The sequence below is a fragment of the Dromaius novaehollandiae genome, chromosome 29 (genome assembly GCF_036370855.1).
Source record: "Dromaius novaehollandiae isolate bDroNov1 chromosome 29, bDroNov1.hap1, whole genome shotgun sequence".
NCBI classification, from domain to species: Eukaryota; Metazoa; Chordata; class Aves; order Casuariiformes; family Dromaiidae; genus Dromaius; species Dromaius novaehollandiae.
Window position 1 is genome coordinate 1,656,975 of NC_088126.1, and position 13,043 is coordinate 1,670,017.

General features: G+C 61.6%; 1 protein-coding gene across 10 annotated transcripts in view; it reads right to left on the reverse strand.

The window, feature by feature from the left end:
• Positions 1 to 780: 780 nt before the first annotated feature.
• The window catches only part of MEF2D (myocyte enhancer factor 2D), a 55,550-nt gene continuing 43,287 nt past the window's right edge, over positions 781 to 13,043 (reverse strand). For 7 of the 10 annotated variants that reach the window (XM_064499054.1, XM_064499055.1, XM_064499050.1 and 4 more), the window contains 5 exons: positions 11,844 to 12,031; positions 11,561 to 11,581; positions 9,483 to 9,612; positions 7,095 to 7,317; positions 781 to 6,714 (listed from right to left, as the gene is read on the reverse strand). In XM_064499054.1, the coding sequence (XP_064355124.1) occupies positions 6,387 to 6,714; positions 7,095 to 7,317; positions 9,483 to 9,612; positions 11,561 to 11,581; positions 11,844 to 12,031 (890 nt within the window). In that variant the 3' untranslated portion in view covers positions 781 to 6,386. The remainder of the gene's footprint in view (positions 6,715 to 7,094; positions 7,318 to 9,482; positions 9,613 to 11,560; positions 11,582 to 11,843; positions 12,032 to 13,043) is intronic. The other 3 variants (XM_064499057.1, XM_064499060.1, XM_064499058.1) reach the window with 3 other exon arrangements.

Genomic DNA, 13,043 nt, shown 5'->3' on the forward strand with positions numbered 1-13,043 from the left:
CTTTGGGTTAGTTCCCATCAGCTGAGGGTCAGCCGAAATACGGAAGGACCCTCCTCCCTGCACCCCCCCTGCTGCCCCCCCCTCGCACCCCTCTCGCCGCAGGGCTCCGGGCTCGGCTGCGGGCGGGGGCTGCCCTCCGGGGCCAAATCCTGCCCCCCGGCCTCGCAGCCCCCCCAGCAGCCTCCCCAGGGCCCCAGCACCAAGCCCCGCGGTGGGGGCACCCCCGGCGGCAGCGCTGGGACGGGGGCACCCGCGTGTGCTGCACGCACCCGCTCACGCAGCTTCCCGCATTTTGGGGCATCTAGTTTTAAAAATCTGCAGGTTGCAGGTGCTGCTGGTGGGCAACAGCCTCCCGCTCGCGTGCAAAGCTGGGCAAAACCCGGCCCTAAAGGGCCCCAAAGCCTGAGCCCGCAGCAGGGACCCCCCCAGCCCGCGGCACCCCGGGGAGATGCCACCTACCTGGCCGCCTTGCAGGACCCCCGTCTCCATGGGGAGGGCGATGCTCCCCATCCCGGCTCCAGGCCCATGTGGATCCCGTTAGGGAAAACGGGGGCCCGGGAAGCACCGCCAGCTGGGGGGGGTCCGGGGGGGGCGGCCGGGGGCTCCTGCCGGCAGCCCAAAGCTTCGGGGAGGAAGGGGAAAGCTGCCGCGCAGCCCAGGGCTGGAAGCAGGATGTGACCCTGGACCTGGAGCGAGACCCCCCCGGGCCCCCTCCCACCACCCAGCACCACCCCGAGAGGATGAGGAGGGAGAGGAAGAAACAGCCAGAGGCACAGAAAATTATCAGAAACGTGTACTTTTTTTCCTTTTTAATAGTAAACCTCTTTACAACAAATATAGTGAAAGAGTTTCCAAACAAAACTCATAAGAATTTTTCATGGTAATTATTATTTTTTTATCTCTTTTTTTTTTCCCTTTCCTTATTGTGGAATATACAATAACGCATCACCATACAGCACAAAAAAAAAGGGGGGGGATATTGAAGAAAGGAATCGGACGTGCTGCAGCCCCGGGAGGGAGCCGCTGATTGTCGGGGGGCAGGAGGGGCCGGGGCCGGGGCGCGAGGCCCTTCCCGGGGCGGGGGGGGGGCTCGGATGGGCCGGACCCCGAGGCGGCCGGAGGCGAAGAGGCGCTCGGCATCGATGCTCCCCCCGGCTCCCCCCCGCCGGCGAGGGGCTGCCCCGACCCGCGAGCGCGGGACCCCGCCGCTCACGCACACACACGCACGCACGCACACGGGTGGGGGAGCATCGGGGGAAAAGAGAGGTTAAAAATATATATATATATTTATAGATACACAGTTTATCTTTTTTTAAAATTTTTTTAAATTGCTTCTCAAAACAATAAATAAAACTACTTGGGGGGGGGGGGGGGGAGTGCACGTTGCTTTATTTCTACCTGTGCAGCATCCGGGGGGGAGAAGAGCTGCCGGTGACAGCACGGACGGGCTGCGGCGCGGAGGACATTCGACTAACCGTGATATATAAAAGTCGGGGAGGGTTATTTATCTATTTTCCTTTTTTTTTCTTATATTTATTGTCTTTTTTTTTTCCTTAGTGCATCATTTAAAGGTCGACTCTATTTTACAAAGGGCCCCAGAGCGCCCCAACATCCATCTGTTTTATGAAGGAAAACAAATGCTAAAAAAGGCATCGCTCTTGGGGGAAAAACCGGCGGTTTTTGCCACCCGGAGGTTGTTGGGGGCCTGCTGAAAACGGCCCCGTCGCTCAGGCCGAACTCGCTGCCCCGGCCGGGACCTGGAGGGAGGGGGAGACGCGGGAAGAGCCGCGGGAAAAGCCAGGAAACGGCCGGACAGCTCCGGCCCTGCTCGAAGTCGCTATTATTGCAATCTACTCTGACAAAAATATAATCTCATTTCATAGCAATACGAGAAAAAAAAGAAAAACCAGGTTTTTTCCGCACTGTGACCGTTGCTAACAGAGGGAAACTCGCTATTTACAATTGCAGCAGCCAGGTAAAACGCTCGGAGCGGGAGCGGCCGGGGCCGGGATCTCCAGGGAAAAGGGTTTGGGAAAGGGGGGGACAGGCCCCCCCGCACGGCTCCTGGCTGCGGGCGGAAGGGTGCTGGAGGTAGCGACACCATAACACTCGTTTCACGGGTCGAGATTTTTGGCGTTAAAAAAAAAAAGAAAGCAGCAGCGAAGGAAAGAAAAGTGAAATGAAAAGGGGGAAGAAGAAAGAAAACGGGGTAAAGATGGGAAAGACGACGAAAGCCGGAGGGATCGGAGGGAGGAGAGGGGCAGGATACGCCACGGGGAAGCATCCAGCATTTTTTTTCCCCAGAGCTGGTGCAAAGATTTCCAATTCCCGCCGACATTTCTTTCTTTTTTTTTTAGGAATTCTTTCGCCAAAGCTGAGCAATGCAAAAAAAAAAAAAAAAAAAAAATGTGGGGGCAATTTTCAAGCAAAAATGTGGCTTTTTGCAAATCGTTTTTTCCCCCGCTTAGCTGAGAATTTTAACGGCGGGGGGAAGGAATGCCAAAAAGGGGAAAATAACGTTCGCTTTCTTCTCACCCCCTGCTTCAGATCATCATGCTCTTTCTTTTTGGTTTTTTTTTTTCCCAACCAGCTCCGGTTTTAACGCTTCGATCTGCCCTCGGGCCGCGAGTGCGGGAGCCGGCGGAGCTGCGCGTTTGGCCCCGTCACCAGCCACATTTGCAAAACGCCAGATTTGCAAAACGCCACTTTTGCAAAAACGCTGCGGCTTTTTGCGAACGCCCTTTCTAAAAACCCCTATTTGGCTCTTTTTGAGGCCTCCTGCGCATCTCCGCTCCTCGTTCCCGCGCCCTCGCCGGGGGAAAGCGGATCCTCTCCAAGCTGCTCCCGGGCTCGCCGCGGACCAAGCCGGCTCCTCGGCCCCTACGAAACCCTTTCTGCCCTTTTTCTCCCCAAAAGACCACGAACCTTGTATCCCGTCCAGGGAATATCCAGGGAAATGCCGCCGCGGACGCGCAGCCCGACCCGCTTCCCGCAGGCAACACGGCTTCCCGCGGGCCACGCCGCCCACCAGCCTCGAGCCTGCAGCGTTTTGCAAAAAAACGAGCAAAAAAACCAAGGAAAACCCAAGCGCCGGCAGCAGCGGGGCTCGCGGCCGCCCCAGGGGCCGCCGGGATTTCGGGAAGGTGAAAGATCAGAAGCAGACTTTGGTAAGTAACCACACTTTTAGAAAGTAATATATCATTTTTGAAACATATCAGTGCATACTTCTTATATGAAAATATACACAATTGTATTTCATTCTCCAAAAAAGGAACAATTAAAAACAAAAGCAAACTAGCCCAAACACAATATATTAGCTGTTTTTTTTCTTTTTTTTTTTTTTTGTTGTCGTCGTTTAAAAGTTTTAACGCTACACTTTGTTCAGGTTACACTTTTTTTGTCTTTTTTTTTTTTTTGTAAATGTTTTTTTTTCTTCATGCATTTTACACCTTTATAGCCTTTGAGAATAAATAAGCTCCATTTTGCTTCCACATCTCTAAAAACTGCAGCATTTTAACTATTGTCATTTAAATCGTGCAATGTTTTTTTTTGCAACACCCCTTTTTAAAAAATGGAAAATATATATATATATTTTAAAACTAAACCCTATACAACGCAAAAATTCCAAATTAAAAAAAAAATTATACACAATTGTAACTGTCAACAGTACAGATGAGCACGAGAAATAAAATTATAAGATCGGAAACATATTTATAGAAGCACAAAAGGAGGGTGTTGGTTGCGTAAGATTGTCGTTCTTCTCGTTGCCTTTTGAAAATTAGGAGGAGTTTTACTGGATCCTACAGTCCGTGGGGAAATAAGGAATAATGACCCAGACGGAAAAATAATAATAACCCCCAGCCCCATCCCACCCCCCAAAATAAACGCAGACCCCAGCGAACCGGCTCCCACATCGCCGCTGCCGCCGTCGGGAGCCGGTTCCCGCGCCGCATCCCGCCGCATCCCGCGCTGCCGCTGCTCCGCATCCGGCGCTTCCCGGCAGAGGGCGGCCGGGCCGGCCGGGGCATGGAGTTAATGAGCAAAAATGGCGTTTTCTTTCCTTTTTGTTGCTTTCCTCGGGTTTGCGTGGATGCTCGGGGCGGGCGGGCTCGCTCTCCTCTTCGGCGGCTCCTCCGGAGCGGGGACCGCGCTGCCGAGGGCTCCCGCCGCCGCTCCCCGCGGGGAGGGAACGTCTGCGCCCGTTTTCCCCGTTTTTCCTTTCCCCCCCGCGGGACGGTGACGGAAAAAAGCAAAGTGACCCCGAGGAGAGACGCAGCCTGATTCCCAAAGCGAGGCCGTGCAAAGGATGCGGGTGGCCGGGACGCGGCCACTGCCGGGGCGGATTCCCGCGCTCCCGGTCCGCCCGTGCCGGGGGCAGCTCCGTGCGCCGGTGCTGCAGCCACTGGATCGGAGCAGCTGCCTGGCGGACCGCGGCGTCGCCCGGGCGAGACTCGGGGCCGAGGGGAGCGGGAGAGGGCAATTTCTTTCTTTTTTTTTTTTTTTGGCAAAACCACACAAAACCTGCACGGAGACTCAGGGGCGCTCATTGCCCGCCCCGGTTTGCTTATTTTTACCCCGTTTCCAGAGGGTTTTCCACCTCCTCCCTCCAGCCGACTGCTCGCTCTAGCTTTTCCCTGCCCATTGCAAAAAACCATCACTTTTTTCCTTCATTTTGCCAATGAGAAACGGCGGCGGGGGCGCGCTGCAGAAACCTCCTGCTTGGGGAAAAAAGGCTTAGAGAGAGTTTGGAAAAACCCAGATTTGCTGCTGATTTGACATCGCCCGAGGACATTTTTACGCAGCGTTTCAACGGGCCGAGCGCAAAGCTGCATCTTTGCAGCGCTTTCGGGGAGCAGCGAGGGGGGCAATGGGGGGAGGGGGGAGCCGGGAGCAACGCGCCCCTGCGGAAAGCCGCGGGAGCGGATCCGGGCTTCGTCCCCCACGGAGAAAAGGGGCGTCCGGGCAGGTTTTGTGTCATTTGGCAGCGGCGGGCGAGGGAGCCGGCACGCGAGCCGGAGCAGCCCACGGCCCTTCCCGCGGGATTCCTGAGCAAACCCCCCCGCACGGACGGACGGACGGACGGAGAGGCGAGCGGGCCGGGGCGGCAGGAACGCCGCCAGGGCCGGCCGGGGTATCCGGGCGCTTCCCTCCCGCACGCAGAGCGCGTCCCAGCTCGGGCCTCCGGGACAACATTGGGATCCAATTAACAGGCGTTCCCTTAAACGAGCGGGGTCAAGGATTAAGTGGGAATTGCTTAGGGAATTGCAATTTTTTTCCCCCCCATCCTCCCAAAACCTGGCGGCAGCTTTCCCAGCATCCGCTAGCGCAGCTCCGTCCGGGATATTAAAATCACGGCATCCGCGAAGGCTGGAGCGGGCGGAGATGGCGATTTGCAGACCCCGCCTGCGCCGCGCTCCTGGATCCGGCAGCCCGAAGCCCTGCCGAGCTCATTGCGGGGATTTTGGGGGGCAACCGGGGCCGTATCCCGGCGCGACGGGGATGCAAAGCCATCCCTGCTCCGCTCCGTCGCCGATGCCCGGCCCGGCCGCGCTGGCGCGAGGAACCCGACCGAGCACCCGGCGAGGGACGGGAGCGTCTCCCTTTCCCTTGGGCCCTTTTTCCTTCCTCTGAACCACCTAAAAGTCTCCCGAACAGCTCCCCGTGTCGCCCAGGGCCTAGAAACCTTCCCACAAAATTTCAAGGTCGTTATTTCGATTGCACTCTTCAACACAGATTCGCAACTTATTCCTATCCTTCTAATTTAAAGCTTTATCACTTGCGGAGTGGGAATGAGCTGTGCATGGCGTGAGATTTCAGGTTTCTCTATAAATTTTGTTTGGTAGCAAATGGACGGATTCTAGCCGTATTTTTTCCCCCATTTTTCAGCTCACCAGTGCAAATAGAGCAGCCGGCCGGCCGCAGCGGCCGCGGGGCAGGGACCGCGGGACCCGACGCCCAGCGCCAGGCACCCACGGGGCCGCCGGGACGCGGGGGGGTCTCGCCGGGACGAACCCTTTGCAAAACCGCGTCTCTGCCGCCGCTTCCCGCTGGAGCCGGGGCCGGGGGGTGCGGGAACCGCCGGCACGCCGGGAGGAGAGGACCCCGGTACCGGCACCGGCAAACGTCCCGGCTCCTTCGGGACCCCCCGGGTCGCACCGAGCGCCGCGGACCCCCCCGCCAGGGCCGAGCATCTCCGGGGCTGCTTTTCCGGCGAGGACGGGGGGGTCTCCGGGGCGCCCCGGAGCATCCCGGCTCCCCCCGCGCCGCCCGCAACCCCCTAAAGCTATTTCTCAGGCAGTTCCCCACGACCCCCCCCTCCCCAGCCTCCCGCCCCCCCAGCCCCGGGCTCTCCCCGCGGCCGCCCCCCGGGCCGAGGGGGGGGCCGGTTACGTTACCCAGGCGTCGAGGCGCAGGCGCTTGACGGAGGGGCTCTCGCCCTCGGCCTCGGCCGTGGGGCGCAGCAGCCCCAGCGAGGGGCCGAAGTCGGCGCGGGCGGGATCGTCCCGCTCGCTGCCCTCGTAGGAGCTGGTGTTGCTGCTGAGGCTGTCGACGGGCGAGCGGCCGGGGGGCTCGTGCCGGGGCGGCGGGGGGAAGGCGGAGAGCGGCGTGGCCGTGTTGCGGTCCCGGTTGGGCGAGACGGGCTCCGACTTGATGCTGATGTTGGGGTTGGTGTTGACAGTCAAGGTGGTGGTGTGGGACAAGTGGCTCCCTTGTCTGGGCGGCCGCAGAGAGAGCACGGGTTAGCGCGGGGCGGCGGGGGGGAAAGCCTCAGGAAAAGGGGCCGGGGAAAAAAAAAGCAACAGATGGAGGCGATAACGGGAAGCAGCGCATTATTCCTCTTTGCATTTTCCCCCCCAGTTCACTTTCAGTATTAAAAGCTATCGCTTTTCTGCACTAGTGGACACCGCTTCAGGACAGCTATTCCCAGACGTCTGGGCCACGTCGGCTCCCGCGTGCCGGAGGCCGGGAGCAGCCGGCTGCAGAGCCGCAGGACGGGCTCGGCGCGTTCGGCGCCTTTGAGCACGTCCTCACCCCCCTCCGGACACCCTGCAATTGTGCAATTTGCATTTTGCATTTTTGCATTTTTCACTTACATTAAGTTGCCTAGTGATACGGGAACCAGATGCTGCTGCTGCTGCTGCTGCTGCTGTTGCTGCTGTTGCTGCTGCTGTTGTTGCTGCTGTTGTTGCTGCTGCTGCTGCTGTTGTTGCTGCTGCTGCTGCTGCTGCTGCCAGGCAGAGATGTTGCCGAGGGACAACCCGCCGGGCGAGCTGAACGCCGGCAGGGAGGACAACTCTGCACTTGTCAGTTGATAATCTGGAAAGACGCGATCAGTCACCGCGGGGTCGCGGCTGCTCCGAAAGCGAGCGCGGCGAGACGGCGGAGGCCCACGCGCCGGCCCGTAACGCACCCACGACTGCCCAAAGCACGGCGCAGATCCTGCTGCGAGTTTCACGGCACTGCGGGACCCTCTCTTCCAGCCCCAAAGTCACGAGCTTACGCCCAAAAGCAAACGCAACGACACACGCGCGTCCACCCAGAGCTCAGCACACTTGTGCACGCGCACCGACTCCGCCAGGAAAGGACCCTGGAACGGGAAATCCCACTCGTACCCCCTGCAGCAGAGGGAAATTGGATATAAAACATGCAAATATGTTTCCTCCAGTCCAGGGCAGGAATGGGCAAGCACAAGCCCGTTTCATCCTCATTTTCCAAAGCACAAAACCTGCCAGGCGCTTGCTTGCCCTCCAGTCCCACGTCGCGGTGGACTTGCACGCGTGCACGGGAGCAGAGGGAAGCGGTACATGCTCCCGGGGCACGCGTGCCGATGCCGCATCGTCTGCACCCTCGCACTCCTCTGCGCGGACCCTACAGCTCTCCCTCAGCCCTAAACAAGGGCGGCTGCCCAGAAGCTGGCCGGGGTTTAACTGAATTGCTTTGCAAGCTGAGCCCAGCGGGCACCGCGGCCCCGGGGACCCAGCCCGGCCGGCGCTGGAGCCGGTGCAACCGCGGGTCCCGTTTCTGCACGTTCGCAGCCCGTTTGCGCGCGCCGGCGTCCCGTTTCTGCACATCGGCAGATGGCGCTGCCCATCCGACGGCTGAATCCGGCAGCCGGGATGCAGCGGCGACCCGGAGCCGTTTGCAGCGGCTCCTTCCCGGCCTCGCACGGACCAGACCCGGCGGGCGAGAGCGGCTCGGCCGGCTACGACGCTGCAAGCCGGCCCCTGCCGCAAAATCGCAGCCTCCGAGTCCCGGCGCTTTCCCTCGCGGCGCCCGCCGGAGCACGGAGAGGGCCGGGAGCGCTTCCCCGTGCTCCTTGGCCAGGCGAGCGGGGCTGCGCACGACCGCACGGTCCCAGCAGCCCGGAGGGAAAAACCCTGCCGAGCGCCACAAAATTCGGGGCTGAGTTTGCAAAAGTCGGCGAGGCGGCCGATCCGACTGAAAGCACCGCAATTATTTCGCCAGGAAAACCGCCGGACCTCCGAGCAGCTCCCTGGGCAGGGGCAGCTCCGCGGTGCCTCTGGCAGGCATCCCGGCCACGGACACCCAAGGCGCCCGAGCCGGAACAGTTTTTCCCCGTGGCTCATCCGTGGGAGAAAAATAAACACCGAAAGCTGGAATTCGCCCGCCCCGGCCCCGCGAGGCAGCAGCGCAGGGCTCAATTAAAGCCTATTTTGGGGACTTTGGCAGGACGCACGCTGGCTGGACCGCAGGCCCGGAGACGACTTCCCCGCACGGAGGGGATCCGACCGCTCCCACGCGGACGGGCGTCTGCTGGGCTGCACCCGCTAATTAGGGCAGGGAGTTCCCAGCACGCCTGCTCCGGGCTCTCCCATCCCGGGCAAGCGGCTCCCTGCGTTTCTGCAAACTCTTCTCTGAGCAGACGCCGGCGCGAGCTACGCGGGGAGCCGGCCGGTCCGACGGTCCTCCCGGGCGCTCGACAGCCTCCCGGCAAACACGCTCTTCGCTCGGGCGAAGCCTCGACAGCCGTCGCCTCCACTTCGCCCGCATCCCCACCGACCCGGGCTGAGCTGGACGGTTCACATTCCTCCCAAACTTTCGGGGGGGCCGACACGCGTTCTCATTAAGTTGCAACATCACTCGCGGCTTTCGAGAGCCTCCAAATGGGTGTAGCTGTAATTAGCATCCACTTAAAAGCACCTTCCTGCTGCCAGCGTGGTGCAATGGGCCACGGCACAGGACAGAATCAGGCCCTTCTGGATATAACCGAGTTCTCAGCATTTATATAACGAGTTTCCCCTGTATTTTAATCCTGCCAAACTCCTGGACTCGACTGCATCTCGTGGCGTAACCACCACAAGGGCATAACGCAGCTGCGCAGGGAGAGCCCGGCATGCTAAACGCGATCGCCGACAGCTCTTGCCTGCGTTGCACACTTTTACTGTGCTATATGCTCTCACCTGTGCTATATGCTCTCCTGGCCTGTGCTATATGCTCTTACCTGTGCTATATGCTCTTACCTGTGTTGTACGCTGTGGGCATGGCAGAGAACGGCAGCCCCTGGCTCAGCAAACTGGGAGTAGCCACAGAAACAACCGGCGTGGTCAGCGAGTGGGTCGCCTGGGAGACGCCTAACCGCTGCGTGTTCTGCTGCGGAAGCAAACGGAGACGGAGTTACCGGCTGGACGCCTTCGCCCCTCTGTCTCCCCCCCAAACCTCGGTCCGCGACCAGCCCCGTTGGAGAGGTCCCTGCAGCCGCCTCTGGGGCCAGGCAGGATTGAGCCTGCGGGCATCCCTGTTTGCAACCCCGTGCAATGCAAACCACGCAGCTCACGGCTGGTCACAGCCTCGGGACACTCTTCCGCAGGGCAGTTGGCACCGGCCGCGTTTCTGCGAGGAACAAGCTCCCTGCGGGCCCTGCCAGCGGGATACCTCAGCCTCCAGCACACTAATCCTCCCAGTTTCCTCCGGATGCAAGAAGAGTCGCTGTTTTATGGAGGATGCATGCGACTGCCTGCGAGGCTGTGATGCTCAAGGAGCCAGAGAGGTGCCAGGCTGCAACAGCACCGGCTAACGCAGCACCGAGCTGCCGCGTCCTCCACCCGGCAGCATCTGCGGCTGTGAACGGGCCCCCCGCCCTCTAATGCAAGCTGAGGACATCCAGCTCCGGATTTAGAGGTGCTTTGGCATCCCGAAACTCAAAAGCTGGGGCTCAGCACCCTGCAGGACGGGGCCCCTCCGGAGGCCTGCGTGACCCAGGCATTAGCGGGTCCGCCGTGGAAAAATCCTGCCCTTGGCCCCTGCATGCCAGCCCCCCCCCGGCTTTGCGGGCCGTTACGTGGGCGGCTCGAAGGGTCGGATGCAGCCCTGTTTACGAGGCGGATAATCTGGGCTGTCTCCGCTGAGCTGATTTAAATCAGACTCAAGAGGCTTGGCTCTAATCTGGAGCGCCCAGGCACACGTCAGCCCGCGAAGACCGGGGCAGCGCCCAGCTTCAGTCACGCCTGGCGCTTTGCGGGGGGGGGCCGTGCTCCGGGATGACCCTCCCCGCACGCCGGAGGCTCCCGGTGCCGCTCAGCGCCAGCGATGCAGCGTGCGACGGCTCACGGCGAGGGCGGGCGGCTGGGAGCCCCGTCCTGCTGCATGCAGCGCCCCGCGCCCGGCACTGCCCGGCCTCCGCCGCCCGGGCGAGGCGATTACCGCCGCGCTAATTGCTAAAGCCCCGGGGCCGCGGCGGCAGGTTTTCCTGGCCGCCGGCCCGCTGGCAGCCCCGGCCGGTGACCGCTGTCCCCTGCGTTAAACGCACGGCCGAGAAACGCCGGTGCAAGGGGAGCGAGCCCCGGGGCGCAGGCGGCCGCAGGACCGGGCGCTGCAATCGCACGGCGGCTCGGCTGCAGCGAAACACCACGTTTTAACCCCGCTCCACGCAGGCGAAACCCGCCGAGGCGCCGGAGCTCCCGCTCCGAGCTGCACGCGGCCGCCCCGGCTCGCTCGGGGCAAAACCCTCCCAGGTTGGCTGAGACTTGCAATTAAAACCGCTCACGCTAGCCGGGCTCGCTTTTGCCTCAAGCAAGCTGCTGCTCAGAGAGGCGATGCCTCCGGCAGCGGGGACGAGCAGAGCCGGGAGGAGAGCTGCTCTTTCCACCTGGGAGATGGGGAAACTGAGGCACGGGGCTGCCGCGGCGGCCAAGGAAGATGGTTTCTACGCATGGAGAGCAGCGAAAACGCAGCTCTGCCGAGGCCCCGGGCAGAACGGGGGCCGAGCGAGCGCGCCAGCCCGCCCGCGGCGATACCCAGGCTTTAATTAACATCCTGAACAGGGGCAGGGCCTGATTTATCCCCTCTCCCCCCGCGGCAGCAGCAGACCAGGGCGTCCCAGGCTGCAAACCGCTGCGGCTCCACCGATGCCGGCAGGGCAGAGCCCGGTGACGCCGCGCTCTGCCGAAATGGGCCCGGCTTGTCCAAATTCGGCGGAGAAACAGGCAATTTAAGGGGGGTGCAATAGCCCCCAGGTCCGTCCCCCCCCCCCGCTCGCCTACGGGCTAAGGGGCTCGCCCGAAAGCGCCGAACCGCGCCGGTGCCGCAGCGTGCCACTCACCAGAGCCAGGTGATCCTCCGCCTGCCCGCGCAAGCACGGGGAGAAAAGCGAGAGGTGCGTTAGACGCCCGCCCCGACGCCACCGCCGAGGGGCACACGCGGCCCAGACCGCGCGGGAAAGAGGCCGGGGGGGGGAAATGCAAACGGGAGCCTCTCTTTGGAGGGCTGCAGCCCCGTGGAGCGATGGGGCAGGGATTTCTTTTTTTCCCGCGGCCCCGGCTAGGATCTCCCGCACCGGCCGCGGCGGGGGCCCGGGGGGCCGGCAGCCCCCCCCGGGGACTCACCAGGTGGTGCATGAGCCCCTTGCCGCTCTGCGAGGTGATGACGCGCAAGTCCGGCTTGCGGCTGCCGGGGGCCAGCTGGGAGGCTGGCGGCGGCGGCGGCGACTTCGCCGGGATGATCTTGCCCAGGCTGTTGCCGTTGGACACGGGCAGCAGCCCCGGAGAAGCCCGGGCGCTCACGTAGCCGTTCCCTGCGGGAAAAGGCACGGAGGTGAGTGGGCGGCGCGAGCAGGACGGGCAAAACCCCCCCCCGCCGCGGGGCAAGCGGCCCTCGGCCACCACCAGCCCCGGGGCCACCGGCTTGCGCGGGACCCGCGATCACTGCCAGCACGAGATATCCCAAGCCCCATCTCCAGCCGGGCTCTTTGTGCCGCTCCGGCAGGGTCCGGAGGCCTACGGAGGGGTATAACTGCTCTCCCGCCCGCTTTTCCGGCCCTTTATGGCACCGGAGCAGCGTAAAGGGGCCGCGGCGCTGCCGCGAAGTCGGTTCACTGCTCCCGCTGCCCCTTTGAAGATCTGCACGTCCCTCCTCCTCCTCCTGCTGCTGCCCCACTTACGGATTGTGTGTGCAAAGGGGAAAAAAAAAGAAGAAAGGGAAGGAAGAAAAAAACTGAAAAAGGAAAAGATTTGATGAACATCAGGAAAGGAATAAATTGGATCAGATTACTGTTCTGATGAGGGTTTTTTTTTTTTTTTATGAATAGGCCCCAAAGATAGAAAGGCGTTCAGCAATCACCAGGATTCAGCCCTCACATTCACTGCACGTTAGGCCGGGAAAAATAGGTCGCTGATTGCATTATTAATCACATCCACCATCGCGCTGCATCTGCGTTTCGGCAGGCGGCGGGCGGCAGCCGCGCTCCAGCCCCGGCACCCGGTGCCCGCCGCTGCCGTGCCGAGTGCCGGGAAAACCGGGATTTTGTCCCGGCATGCTGGGAGCTTTGGCCTCTCAGCACCGCGCCGTGTGCCTATCCCGCTTGCAAGGCCACCGGCTTTGGTGTGTATATGTGTATATATATATATACGCCGTGGCAACTGCGGTGCGGAGGTACCGCAGGGCGTCACCCGCGGCTGGGACAGGGATCAGGGCCGGGAATCGGGGCCGGGAACGTCCCGCAGCCAGCCCGAGCGGCACCACCGAGCCGCCGGTTCGATTCCCAGCTCGCCCCCGGGAAGGGGCTTCCCTGCTCCAGGCGCTGCTGC